The sequence below is a fragment of the Anser cygnoides genome, chromosome 3, assembly GCF_040182565.1.
Source record: "Anser cygnoides isolate HZ-2024a breed goose chromosome 3, Taihu_goose_T2T_genome, whole genome shotgun sequence".
In the NCBI taxonomy this organism is placed as follows: domain Eukaryota; kingdom Metazoa; phylum Chordata; class Aves; order Anseriformes; family Anatidae; genus Anser; species Anser cygnoides.
Window position 1 is genome coordinate 73,288,028 of NC_089875.1, and position 12,825 is coordinate 73,300,852.

Consider the following 12,825-nt stretch of genomic DNA (forward strand, 5'->3'; position numbering starts at 1 on the left):
ATAGTATGAAACTTTACAGCAATGTGCACATGTTGGGGTCAATATTTGGATATGGTATCTTCTGTATTAAGCAGCCACATGGTGAAGTGGGGCAGGGCACTAGGAAAAGTGAAAGAAAGGGGAAAACCCTTGATCTTTCTCCACATCCCCTCCCTACTTAGAGGGCCTTTCACCCGGAATCTGGCTTTTTCTTCCTTTTCTCTCCACTGCTCCTTCCAGATACTTTTATTGCCCCTGCAGAGCACGTTTGCAAAAAGATACTTATTTTACCTTCTTTCTTGCTGCTCACCTTCTCTATTTTCTTAAGAGGATCAACTTACTAACTCTTCTACACAGTAATACTCAAAGCGTACATAGACCCTTACGGCTTTCAGAACATATTGTTTCTGCAAGACAGTGTCACAGTTTAACAAAGTGTATTGGGTTTACATGGCAAGGTGTAGGTGAGAGGAATGCAGGGGTGAGAGGAGACCAGCGGCAGCCCCATGTCAGAGCAGAGCCAGCTCCAGCCGGCTCCAAAAGCGCCCTCCTGCTGCTGGCCACAGCCGAGCCAGTGAGCAATGCTGGTTGGGCCTCTGGGAGAGCAGATTTAAGAAAGGGAAAAAACCCTGCTGTGTGACAGCAGCTGGGAGAGTGAGGATTGAGAATCAGCCCTGCAGACCCCAAGGCCAGTGCAGCAGGAGGGCAGGAGGTGCTCCAGGCACGCAGCAGCAGTTCCCCTGCGGCCTGTGCAGAGGCCCCTGGTGGAGCAGGCTGTCCCCCTGCAGCCCATGGGTCCCACATGGAGCAGATCTCCACGCTGCAGCCCGTGGAGGAGCCCTCAGCAGAGCAGGGGAAAAGAGTGACCATGACGGAGCACTGGAGATGAAGCGTTAGGGACTGACCACAGTCCCCATTCCCCATTCCCCACACCGCCTATGGGAGGACATAGAAGAAAGTGGATTATGGGTGGAAGGTGTTTTTAGTTTGCTTTTAGTTCTCATTGCTCTCTATTGTTACAAATTGGCAATAAATTAATTTAATCTTCCCTACACTGAGTCTGTTTTGCCTGTGACAGTAATTGGTGAACCATCTCCTTGTCCTTATCTCAACCCATGAGTTTTTTCACAGTATTTTTCTCCCCCTGCTCTGTTGAGGAGAGGGAGTGAGAGAGCTGTGTGGTGCTTGGCTACCTACCAGTGTTAAGTCAGCACAAGAAGATACAAGCAGAGGATGAGGAATACCAGGACCTATGCAAGAAAGCTATGGAAAACTCAGTAAAAACATCTTTTTTAAAGAAAAACTTGTTAAGGACACTGACTAATAAAAAGAAAGGAAATGTCAAAAGCAATAACATATATTCTTTTTTCCTGATAAATTATTTATTTAGTGGTTTAAAGAAAGTGCTTAACAAAATCCAAGAAAGCAGAGAAGTTCCCACCTTGAGCATAGAAACTGGAGGAACCCCAAAGACAAAATTAATTAACTGGTTAATAGGTTAAACCTGGTGTGATATGCAAACACTGAAGGCAGAGATGTGCCTTTGTTCATTTACCATTGTTTCACCTCCCACGAACAGAAGGTATTCTGAAATTGTTAACTAAATCAGAGTGAAACAACATAATTCAATTAACAAGCTATGTCACTACTTATATGACAGATGCTAAAATTAAATAAAACAAAATGAAATTTGTTCTGTGAAAAACAGCTTGAATCTAAACCCACACCAACTGAATTAACCACCTGTATGAAAAGGTCTATGGCAGCAGTTCATTAAAGCTTTTTTACTTTTCTTCTGTACAAACAAATGACTCTGCTGTTAAATGTTACTCTGCAAAAGGACACAAACACTCTTTTGCATTAGTGTTTCAGCTGTACAGTTGTAACTATAAAGTAGAAATTTGAGACATTTGTCAGAAAATGTCTTTCTACTGTTTTACTTTTCAACGCCTAATTTGAATATAGGTAACATATATGCATGAGACTTGGGAAGCAGATAGTTAACTCGAAACGAGACAATCCTTCCCCTCTTTACAGTCTTACTTCAAGGGTTGAACAATTTTATGATATATTTTGAACGAAAATAATGAAAGCTTTTGTCTTTGACACGCTAGCCAGAGAACACAGGATATTGAGCTTTTCAGATCAATTTTCTTATCTAGGTGGAAAATCTCTTTTCAAAAATAAATAAGAATGTGTCAATGCACTGCAGAGCGCAGACAAGAGAGCAAACAGGTTTTCTTACTTCATTGTTAGCACTGAATGTTATAATTATATACAAGCAAGTAGAAAGACTGCACCGATTTTTCAAAAGATACTGCAATGTACGTGTATACTAGCACATTTTAAGACCATTTGAGAAAACAGGAACTGAAGGGGGATGTTTAATTCAATTAGCCAAAAATAATCTACCGCTCTCAATCTGAGTTTGCAACTGCACTACATGACAAATTACTAAATCATGAGAGATTCAACACAATTGGGACTGTAACATCCCATGACTAAAAGGGTATAGTAATTAAGTTTATTTTCATACAACACTAAAAGGTGGTTTACTATGTCCAGTCCTGTCTGTGGATAAACAGATTATTCCAGATTCCAGAAGCTTATTATGCATGTTGCAACTCCAGCATTGAAGTCTGTAATGTCACCTTACTTTCTAAAAGGCATAAAAGCCAGAAGAGTATTATTTGGAATACCATTTCCTAATTTTTCATTTGCAAACGAAAGAAAAATGTTAGAATTCAGATAATCAGAACACCTGCCAGAAATGGTTTTGAAGAAACATGTAATTCTTAGCTAGATGACATTCTTATTTTTGGTACAACTTATTTGTTTATAGCCAGGGTACTTCCAACAGCTGAATTCCCAAACTACACTGTACCATCTACTTTTTTCGAATGCTACATTTAAAAACGTGCATGCTAAAAAGAAGCATGAGAAAAAAAAAGGTCAGAATTTTTGCCTAAACCTGTAAGATTTTTTCAAGTTATATTAAAATTCATTGTCCCATGTTTTTATAAGAAAAACTTGGGTTTTCTTCTATGCTTCAGTTACTAAACTGATCTTGAGAATGTTTTTTAATTCTGCACTCTTCTATTAAATAGGCAACATACTACAAATTTATAGATACAAAAAAACCTATAGGAAAGATAAGCCACAGAAGAAATAGGGTCTAGATGCACTCGAAGTTATCTTTCTTAGAAGTCTAAGTCTTATCTACTGCATCAGTATCTCTGGGCAAATCACTTTACCATTACATGTCTTACTTTTTCTCATCTGTACAACTTAATTACAAGTGATTATCCTAAGAGCTTTGGGGTCAACAGAGGAAAGCATCTTCTTAAAAAGTGAAAATTACTTTTATAATCACATTTTTTAGCATAAATAAACAAAGCAAGAGTGGCTAAGTGGCATATTTAGGAGGCACTGTTAGCAGGCCATTTGTAATCTTGTTCTGAATCTGATACCCTGTATGACTTCAAGCAAGTCACTTTCTGTGATTTCTAAAACCTTCTGTGCCTGTTTACTACTGGTAAATAATAAGGATTAAAAAGAAGTTTCTCACATCAGAAACATAAAGAAGTGCTGGCTCACAAACAGGATAGCTTTTAGAGTTTTATTTTTATTTTAACGGGTATGTGATGGATAATGACAGCAGAATAGCAAATCAGAATCTTCTAAAAATCCTTCCTTTACATCTGCTTTCTGAGAACTTCAAGAATAAAATCATCTCTCTTCGTTTGTCTGAGTAACAGAGCTGGAGATACCACTTGAATAGCAACAGGCAGTGCTGGAGAGTGAGCCTTTACATACTCTCTGAAATTAATCATTTGAAATTTCACATTAAAAATGCAGTAATTAAAATAGAATATTGCTTTTCAACAACACCATCTTCAAACACAAGAAATGCATAAAGCACCTAAAATATTTGGCTCAAATGAGATCAAATACATATGTAAATTGGTGAAAGTGCGCAAAAACTTTACTTTTCAGTTGTCCTACTGACTTCAGTGAAGACTAACATGTTTGTGTACACAGCTACAAGTTTGCTCTTGTGACAAGATAGAATGCAGAATGAAAAAATTCACTCCCCTTTTTTGTAACACCTGTTTCAGAACAAATTCTTTGATTATGAAAACAGCAGTTTTGACTATACTTGCAAGCAGACCTAGTCCTCAAATGATGATCTGGAACTCTGCTAAAGCTTGTTTCCAAAAGCTTCCATCTAACCAGTTCAGTGTCTGCCACAAATATGAACAGCTTCAGAGTTCACAGAATCACACAAAATATTTAGAGTTGTAAGGGACTTCCGGAGGCCATCTGGTCCAACCCCCTGCTCAGGCAGGGATACCCAGAGCTGCTTGCCCAGGGCCATGCTCAGGCAGCTTTTGAAGATTTCCAAGGGGGGAGACTCCACAACCTCCCTGGGCAACCTGTGCCTGTGCTCTGTCACCTCCACAGTGAAGAAGTGCTTCCTCATGTTTAGATGAAACCTCCTCTGTTCCAGTTTGTGCCTAATGCCTCTTGTCCTGTCAGGGGGCACCACTGAAAAGAGCCTGGCTCTATCCTCTTCGCACCCTCCCTTCAGGTATTTACACACATTGATACGATACCCTTAAACCTCCTTTTCTTCTTCTCCATCTTGCACTTACCAGAACAGGTGATACTGCAAGCATGCTTCCTTTCGTTCGTAAGAACTGATGAAACCATACCTTTACTGCTGCAAATAATAAGCGACTCTAACACTGAAATGAACAAGCTCTCCATATCTCACTAATCTGAGCAAATATGATATGCAGATATCATATGAATTACATTTAGAAACAATACTTTAAAAGCTGTGTGCTCACGATTTTGTCGCATACACAGAATTGTCACTAACAAAAGCAGTAACTTCAGCCAAAGGAACCAGAGATTACACAAATATTTTCAGCCAGAGTCCATCTCACGGTTTTAAAGTTAACTTAGTTTCTAAAAGTCTACTAGAAAAAATTACAACACTGTTCCCTAGCAGTGAAGCTTTCGTGACCAAGAGTAATAGGACTGACACAGTATTAAGAACACAGCAACACTCAGTGTTTGCTGTCTTGACACACAGTCCTAGATTGTCCTTGATTGTTCTTTTAGATCTTTCTCATAACTTCTAAAAACACTAGGCATTTTTAAAAACTTTTTGCATAAGATATGACTCAGTGTTTTTCAAAGGTGTTTTTTTTTTTTCATTTACGTCTTCCATAGCCAAGTAGAACTGTATGAATAAGTGACACATGCCAGTAAAGGAGTAAGCTAATGTTTTACAACTGATTTATTTTAAATAATAGTTTATCTACTTGGTGGGACTTGGTTTTTTAATTCAATTTTATTTGCCTTTTCTACCACAGATTTAATAATTAGTAGTTTCTATTCATGCGTAACAATTATGTGCATCAGAGCTTGCTTTCCCCAGAAATCCCACAAGCTATATCCCACATGACGGTCCCCAGGAGTATCACATGCTATACAAAATACCAAATTCCATCCTGAGAACTATTGCATTTGCAGCATTCTACTTGTGCATAGAATTTATATTAGCTAGTGTCCTATTATTTTTTGAAGCCATTCTTTCCATCACTTTAATGGCTCTGTAATAGCTACCTGCTCCTCTGTGGAGCTGCAAATGTCACTGCACTGGCAGTTTCAATGCTACCTGTGTACATTTACTAAACAGTTCTTATATCAGTTCATTAACTTTACCAAATGAGGTTACATGATACAGCACACATTTGAATGAGATATGCTATAAAGATTCCATCAAATCATAATATCCATTTGATATCCATCAGATTTTACCAAATTATTTGGAAATCACAGTATAGAGAATCTCTGCCATAAGGTCATAGTACTGATTATTGAAGCATCCCATGATGTTTTCTAAATAACAGCTTAAAAGAAAGGACTTAAAATTAAATTTACCTGAGAAAGCATTACTATAATATCTTGAGAGTGTCTGCATAATGTCTTTGGAATGCTGAGTCCATGGAGCTATCTTTCTATAGGTTTTTACTCTGTGGACAAGCTGAGAACCTCCATATTGCAGAGAAAGTGTGTCTCCATGATCTTCATACAATTCTTCAAATAATCTGAAGGAAAAGCAAAATGTGGTATCTATTAACCTGGTGAAAAGAGCTTTTAGGAGAAAAAAAAAGAATAAAGTGTAAAATTCAAAATAACATTTAGAGGTAAAAGAACGCAAGAACTTTAGACATCTTCACACATCCAACTGCTTTCCTGTGTAACAAGCAACACCTTTCCTTCTCCTCAGTACTTCTTCCAGTTTACAAAAAAAAGTATTTCATTAAAACATGCTATTTACCTGTTAACACTGAAACTTAAAGCTGTGTCTGTATTTTTCATTCAGATACATATGTGGCAATTATATTCAGATATAATAACTACTAAGAAGGATTAGTTTAAGATTTTCACTAATTCATAATATATCAGAATACATTCACACTACAGAATAAATACTTCTGTAGATTCAGGGAGAAAATTAGCACATCTATTAGCCTGCAGGGAGAAAATAAACTGTATACCATCACAAACTACGGTATTTTAAATACGTTAAATAGGTCAGAACACGCTAATATCTCAAGGCTATATTTTCTTTAAAGTCCACTGGGAATGAAGTTAGCATAACTTTCCAAAACCCACCTAATTATGATGGCTCAAAGTTATAAACAGAAGGAACATGACTGTCAGAAATGCGAAGGGCAGTCAGATACAATTTGCTGTAGCTGGAAAAGCATGAAGTGAGAAGTTAGAAAGAGTCTGCTGCTAAAATAACAAGGAGAACTGGCTAAAAGCAACACAGTTCTCTAGCCTCAAGAAGTTGTCAGTAGCCCCCAAGTTCAGGGCAGTCAAAACAACAAAAACGATCAAGAAGCAGCCCTAGCAATAACAAAAATAAGACATTAGTCTCAGAAAGCAAGGCTATCCTAAAGACATGGCACCCAGTCTAAAAGCTAACAGACTGAATAAACACTTCTCAGAAATGGAGACTATGGCCCTGCCTGAGCAGGACAATGACAAGGAGGACATCTGGCTAGAATACGCTGAAAGTGTAGTCAAAAGAAGAAAACCAACATACTTATCCCCCCCAACCCTGTGGAAACTTATTTAACTTATTTCACGTCAGTATAGCATCTAAGCAACAATTTACTTTCTGTAAAATAAAACACTTGTCCAGCAAATATTCTGCCCAAGGTCAAGTACAAAAAGATGTGCTTAACCAAACCAAACCAAACACATTTGCCTCCATATAGTTGTTCACTGCTCATGATGTCATCCATGAGAATCTCCAGTTTGTTTCTGTGGTTTTGAAGACCTGTCCATCTCCTCCTGATCCGCTCTGGTTAGAAAGCAACAGTCCCAATTGCCAAGTACCCGGGGACTGCACAGCAACCACTATTTGTAGCAGCAGTTGCTTGTTCTCAGAGGTAAAGACGCAGCACCCAGCAGCTGGGACACGGTGTATGAGAGGTATTGGTAGCACACTGAAAATGCCTGCTGGCCATCAGGCAGAGGCCAAAAGCCACCACTTGCACAGTGAGCCAGCATGCTGCAAGTGAAATTGTTTCTGTGGCACTCACCTGCTTCTGGCACCAGGCAAGTGCCAGAAGCTAACAAAGGAGAAAGGACAGGAGCTGAAGGTACATCTCAAGTAAAGGCGAAGGGAGATTGAGAGACACACGTGACCCAGTGCTTTTTCTTTTCTAGAAATATACAAGTTACATCTCCATGTTCTAAAACTAACGAACCAGTGGACAAAGACAGCAATGAAGCTGTAAGCTTCATGGCCATTACTACAGTTATAAGGAATAAAGAGGCATCATCACCTCACAGATCCTTATGTGAATTTCCAAAGGGCATTCACAAGTTAAGTAGCTGTTTCCTCCCACCTCCAGAGCATTTAATTTAAATGCTGACTTTTTTTGTTTGTTTGAGGATGCTTGAAAAAGTGCCATTGATATCTGACTGGAGAGAACAGCTTTGCTGAAAATTCCTTTCTTCAGTAAATCAAGTCGCACAATATTTTTCAAGTGAAAAGTAGGAAATAGTAAGACAAGATACAAATCAGATACAAAGATACTTCTATACAAATGTCAGTTTGGCATTCTGCAGAAAAGCATGTATCTATTTCAGTTTTCATTTTTGATTTACATTTTGCATCAAGCAAATTTGTGACTACTAGAGCCTTTTTGTTGTTGTTACGTTTATTTAAGAGGGAAACTCTTCAGTCTAAGTTTAGGTATATAAAGAGAATGAAGTCAAGCAGTTAAGTTTTAAGAAACATGATTAACATGCTTTTCCAGAGCAGCAAATTTTCAACATGACTGGATTTTCTCAAGAAGATTTCAAACATGAATGATTTTTGACTTAGATGAATAAATATGAAATCATTGCAATAGAAAAAGAAACGCACTTGTCTTGTACACAGACAATACTTTTCCTAAGTCTCTTCACAAAAGAATAAAATAAAACTGACACACTGAAGTACTATTTCTTACCTAACAGCGTCTGTATCAAATTGTAAATTAGGTTTATCAATCAGTCCCAATGAGTAGAGCTGGTATGCCAAAGCACATTTTCCCACCATAAATTGGGCTGTGTTAGTACGATCTAAGCAGTCCACACAATTGGTTCGGAGAACTCCAGTCTGGTAAAGCAATCCAGATAAGAGAGATTTTTTTTAATTGAAAAGCTATTACACTCATGATTACTATTTTTTCCTGCTATCCTAAGACTTATGACATCTCACATACTAAATTTTATGTCAGTTCAAGCCTTGAACTAAAGCCTTGTTCAAAGACTTTTAAAAAAGCATTTAATTTCTAGCAATCTACATTACTACTGTAAGGCCTACTTTCAAACTATTCTTGCTTCTATCATCACACAAACTGAATCGCTCTTTCAACTCACAAACAGTCCTAAAAACTTACCTTAAAAAGACTGTGTTGTATCTGTGAAGAAGGTTTGATTTTCAAATATGCTTTAACTACTAAAAGCATGCCTGCTTGCTTTTGTTCTACTGTGATGGTGCTTGTATTTTAAGCTTCCCGTATCTTAAGCAACATGTATGAACATTTTGGTCACAGTCATACACGCTTTTATGCTCCTTGCACCTCCACTCTTCAATTCCGTAATGTACACACAAGAAGTTATTGTAGAATATGAACAACCGCTAGAAACATTTTAATATAGTAGTATGGCGAATTCTTTTACTCATATATATATATATGGCTACATCAGTGCTAGTCATCTAAACGTTTATTGTCTTAATAAAGAAGCACATTTTGGGTGTGACACAACTTGTCTATCCCAAGACAAGACAAATCATGATTTAAATGCTAACGTAGTACTCCTATGGTGACAACCTCAAATGCTTAAGTTTAGAGAAAGAAAAAAAAATCATACCCCTAATACAGGTAAACCTGTAAGACTAGCATTAAAAAAACCCACAGCATTGACATGCCTCCTTATTTTAAAACAGACCAAATTCTAACTACTTTGCTGTTTATCTGCCCTTCAGGACCCCATCCTAGTGTGTTCAGTTAGTAAAGGAATGGTCACATGCTTTCCAACTTAAGTGAACTACAAAATTATGAATGGCAAGTCAAAAGGCATTGATGTTTCTCAAGAACACATCCTGTGTTCAGAGTATATAACCATAACATTCAAGTATTAATCCGTTACTAAATAATTTATCACCCTGCACTTTTTTGACCTCAAAGCATTTTTTCTAGTTGTATTTTCTTTTAGTGGCAGTAATTGTAACAATGTACAGAATATTCCAGCAGTAGAGAAAATGCATTTAATCACCCATTTTCACGTGTGTGAATGTCAACAGACTGAAGTATGCTTATTCCTCACCCCTCCTATCTAATATTGTATTATACAGACCGTTAAAAAGCTGGTGTTTTAACTTTTGCTACCTGGGTAGTACTACAAACTATGTAGTAGTGACAACTATTTTCAAATCTGAACATTTCTCAGACTACATTCAGCAAAAAATACAATTCCAGCAATTTTGTGGTACTATCCAAGAACTTAAAGCCTTATTTCCCAATTAGGTTTCTCAGATGGACTCCAATAATGCTGTTTACTATAAATATTACTTTAAGAGAGTAACCTGTGAATCACTAATCAAGTGTTTATGTGAAGTGGTTTGCTTGTGCTTTTTGAGTGCTGATTTACATCACCAGAACTTTGAATTAATGAAGTATATTATCTTAGTACCTGCAAGCGACCAGTGGAAACAACACAACCTCCCAGTTCATTCCACCTGAAAGAGAAACAAAATAGAATGACTTACAAATCATTAAAAAAAAAAGTTAACAGATCATACCATGTACAGATCTGCTCAGTGAAAAAGGTTGTCAATTAAAAAACTGCTCCAAAGCAAAACTGGTATCACTGAACAGCAGAAAGCAGTGAAAGCTCTGTGCATTAGTAAGGTGTTGCATTTACACTGCATGGAAAAAAAGTAAATCTAGCCTTAAAGTAGAAATGTTCCTAAGCCATATAAAATATTTCTTTTGCTTCCTTCAAAAAAGAGTTTGAGCTCCACAAGCCTTGCTCAATGGGTCCCGAGTGTAAAAACAAAATGAAGTAGGTACAGTGCCAGTGACTGGAAGGTAGAGGTACATTCTCTGTAGCACAAGCTGGTTGATTTAAATCTTGACTTCATACTGATTCTAGGCATACATACTATTCATTGTCCAGTTCTTGCTACTCTGTACAGGCACTAGCTGTACCCCAGAGGCAGGAAACACGAATCTGAAATTAATGACATTTTGAGGTAGAGGAACAGTTATGCTTGATGCAGGTAACCCCTGAACAACTGAATGTTTTCAAGCTGGGAGGGTTAACTAGCTTACACACTACTTTTGAGTCTCATCAGACTATCTCTATAAACCACAGCATCACAAGGATGCATCAATCTCATTCATGCTAGTTTGCAGTTGCCATTTTTGCTGTACTGCATGGCAAAGAAGCTCTAAGAGTCTCTGAGTTTTACTTCACTGTTTCTAAACGAAGTTGGGCTAAAAATGCAAAGATATTCTTAATGCAAAATAAAAATGCCCATTTGAGTAGTGATGAATTAACTTGGAAGTTACTTTATTTCTGAATTTTCGAAGACTTTAGAGGATTCAGCTGATTAAATCATTATACGCCCATAGCACTCTACGCAAATACATTTTCTATATTAAAAAAAACAAACGTTTTCAGTTTTGTATGTATTAATACCATTAAAAACATTTAATTGATAGGTACCTTATTCATATGCCTTAAAAGAAGCCCCTTATTAAATTACAAATGTTGTTCTCTTTGTTAAAATTTATTCTCAAATTTAGCACTCCGTTGGTTAAGGAAAAAAAAACTTTATATAAATACACATGGCACAGATTACAAGTTAGAAATAATGGTTTGATATAAGAATTCATTATAAGTGGAGAAACAACAGCATAATAATACTGACTATAAAATTTTCAGTGTATTATATTATTTCTTAGCATGTGCCTTTGACTACAATCCTTTTTGGCTAAAACTTAATAATGAAGTATATATTTTCATGTTAACTGAAGCCTTAAAACAGACAGTAGAAATTCCAGACAACTCTCCAAACAGTAGATATTATTCATTATACATCCATAAAAGTATACATACTTTTCATCTGGCCGCAAAATACTGCAGTAGGAATCAGGTCGATTCACAAAAAATCCAGTTTTCTTTACTACACTTTCTGCAATCACATTCAATCTATCAAGCACATTGCAAAGTTTGCTGAAAAGAGAAAAAAAAATACACAGTAAAGATACATTAATATTCAAAAATTTTCACTGCTTGGAAGTCTTTTAGTAACAAAAATGATTTAAATTATTTAAAAAATGATTTAATGGAAGACTGGCATCTTGTTTTATTTGCAAGGTGCTGTGTTACTCAGTAACATTTGTTTCAGTGTGTTCTTCACATTTTCTTACACCAGTTTGTTCAGATCAGGGCATCCATCCATTAACTGAGCCTTTATTACTCAAAATGGAGTACATTTTAGTACAGTTCTTACATTTTAGTAAGAACTTTGAAAACAAAAATATGTGTAAACAAAAGTTAAAAATTACGTCTTTTTTCATGATTGCTTATCTTGAGATGGAAGTATTATTTTACCACCAGTACTACTTCCCAGAAAACTTACTTCAAAACTACATGTTGAAACAGTCTCAGCATTCTTGAAATGGTCAGTTCTTTAGGCAGAGACACGTTATCTTTCATTCTTTAATCTCTCTTGCTTGCACTAAAAAAATAATCTTTTTCAATTCCCTCAGATATTTTTTATATCTGTACTAGGGTGGGTATAAATACACATCTATCTTATAGCTAGAAGGGGCATCTTTTGATCACCTGGTATCATTCCCCGTATGAAGCATTGCTCCATATAGAACCCAAGAACTTGCATCTAACATACCTCGTGAAAGAAAATATAGTCTTACTTTGAGATTTGATATTTAACCATAACACAACTGAAGAGACCTAACTGGGCATAATGACATTTTAGAATAAAAATGGAGTGTGAAACCAAGTCAAACTTTAAATTAATAGTCATTCACATCTATGTGACCTACCACAACAACCAGCTTGTAATCTCAAATAATAAGGATTGCATTTTTTTCTATAAAAAGTATTGACAAACATTAATTATATCCCTATCCTTTGAATTAAACTAGTTTTTTTCATTATTTTGGTCAGACTGATATAGTAACAGAGACCTGAAAGCAGATATAACCTTTCTTGTTATTCTGGAAATTT

General features: G+C 36.6%; 1 protein-coding gene across 2 annotated transcripts in view; it reads right to left on the reverse strand.

Moving 5' to 3' along the window:
- The window catches only part of FIG4 (FIG4 phosphoinositide 5-phosphatase), a 69,461-nt gene that overhangs the window by 33,337 nt on the left and 23,299 nt on the right, over nucleotides 1-12,825 (reverse strand). For both annotated transcript variants that reach the window (XM_048081129.2, XM_066993167.1), the window contains exons 12-15: nucleotides 11,689-11,805; nucleotides 10,258-10,303; nucleotides 8,529-8,677; nucleotides 5,935-6,101 (exon numbers count right to left, since the gene is read on the reverse strand). In XM_048081129.2, coding sequence (XP_047937086.2) covers nucleotides 5,935-6,101; nucleotides 8,529-8,677; nucleotides 10,258-10,303; nucleotides 11,689-11,805 — 479 coding nt within the window. The remainder of the gene's footprint in view (nucleotides 1-5,934; nucleotides 6,102-8,528; nucleotides 8,678-10,257; nucleotides 10,304-11,688; nucleotides 11,806-12,825) is intronic.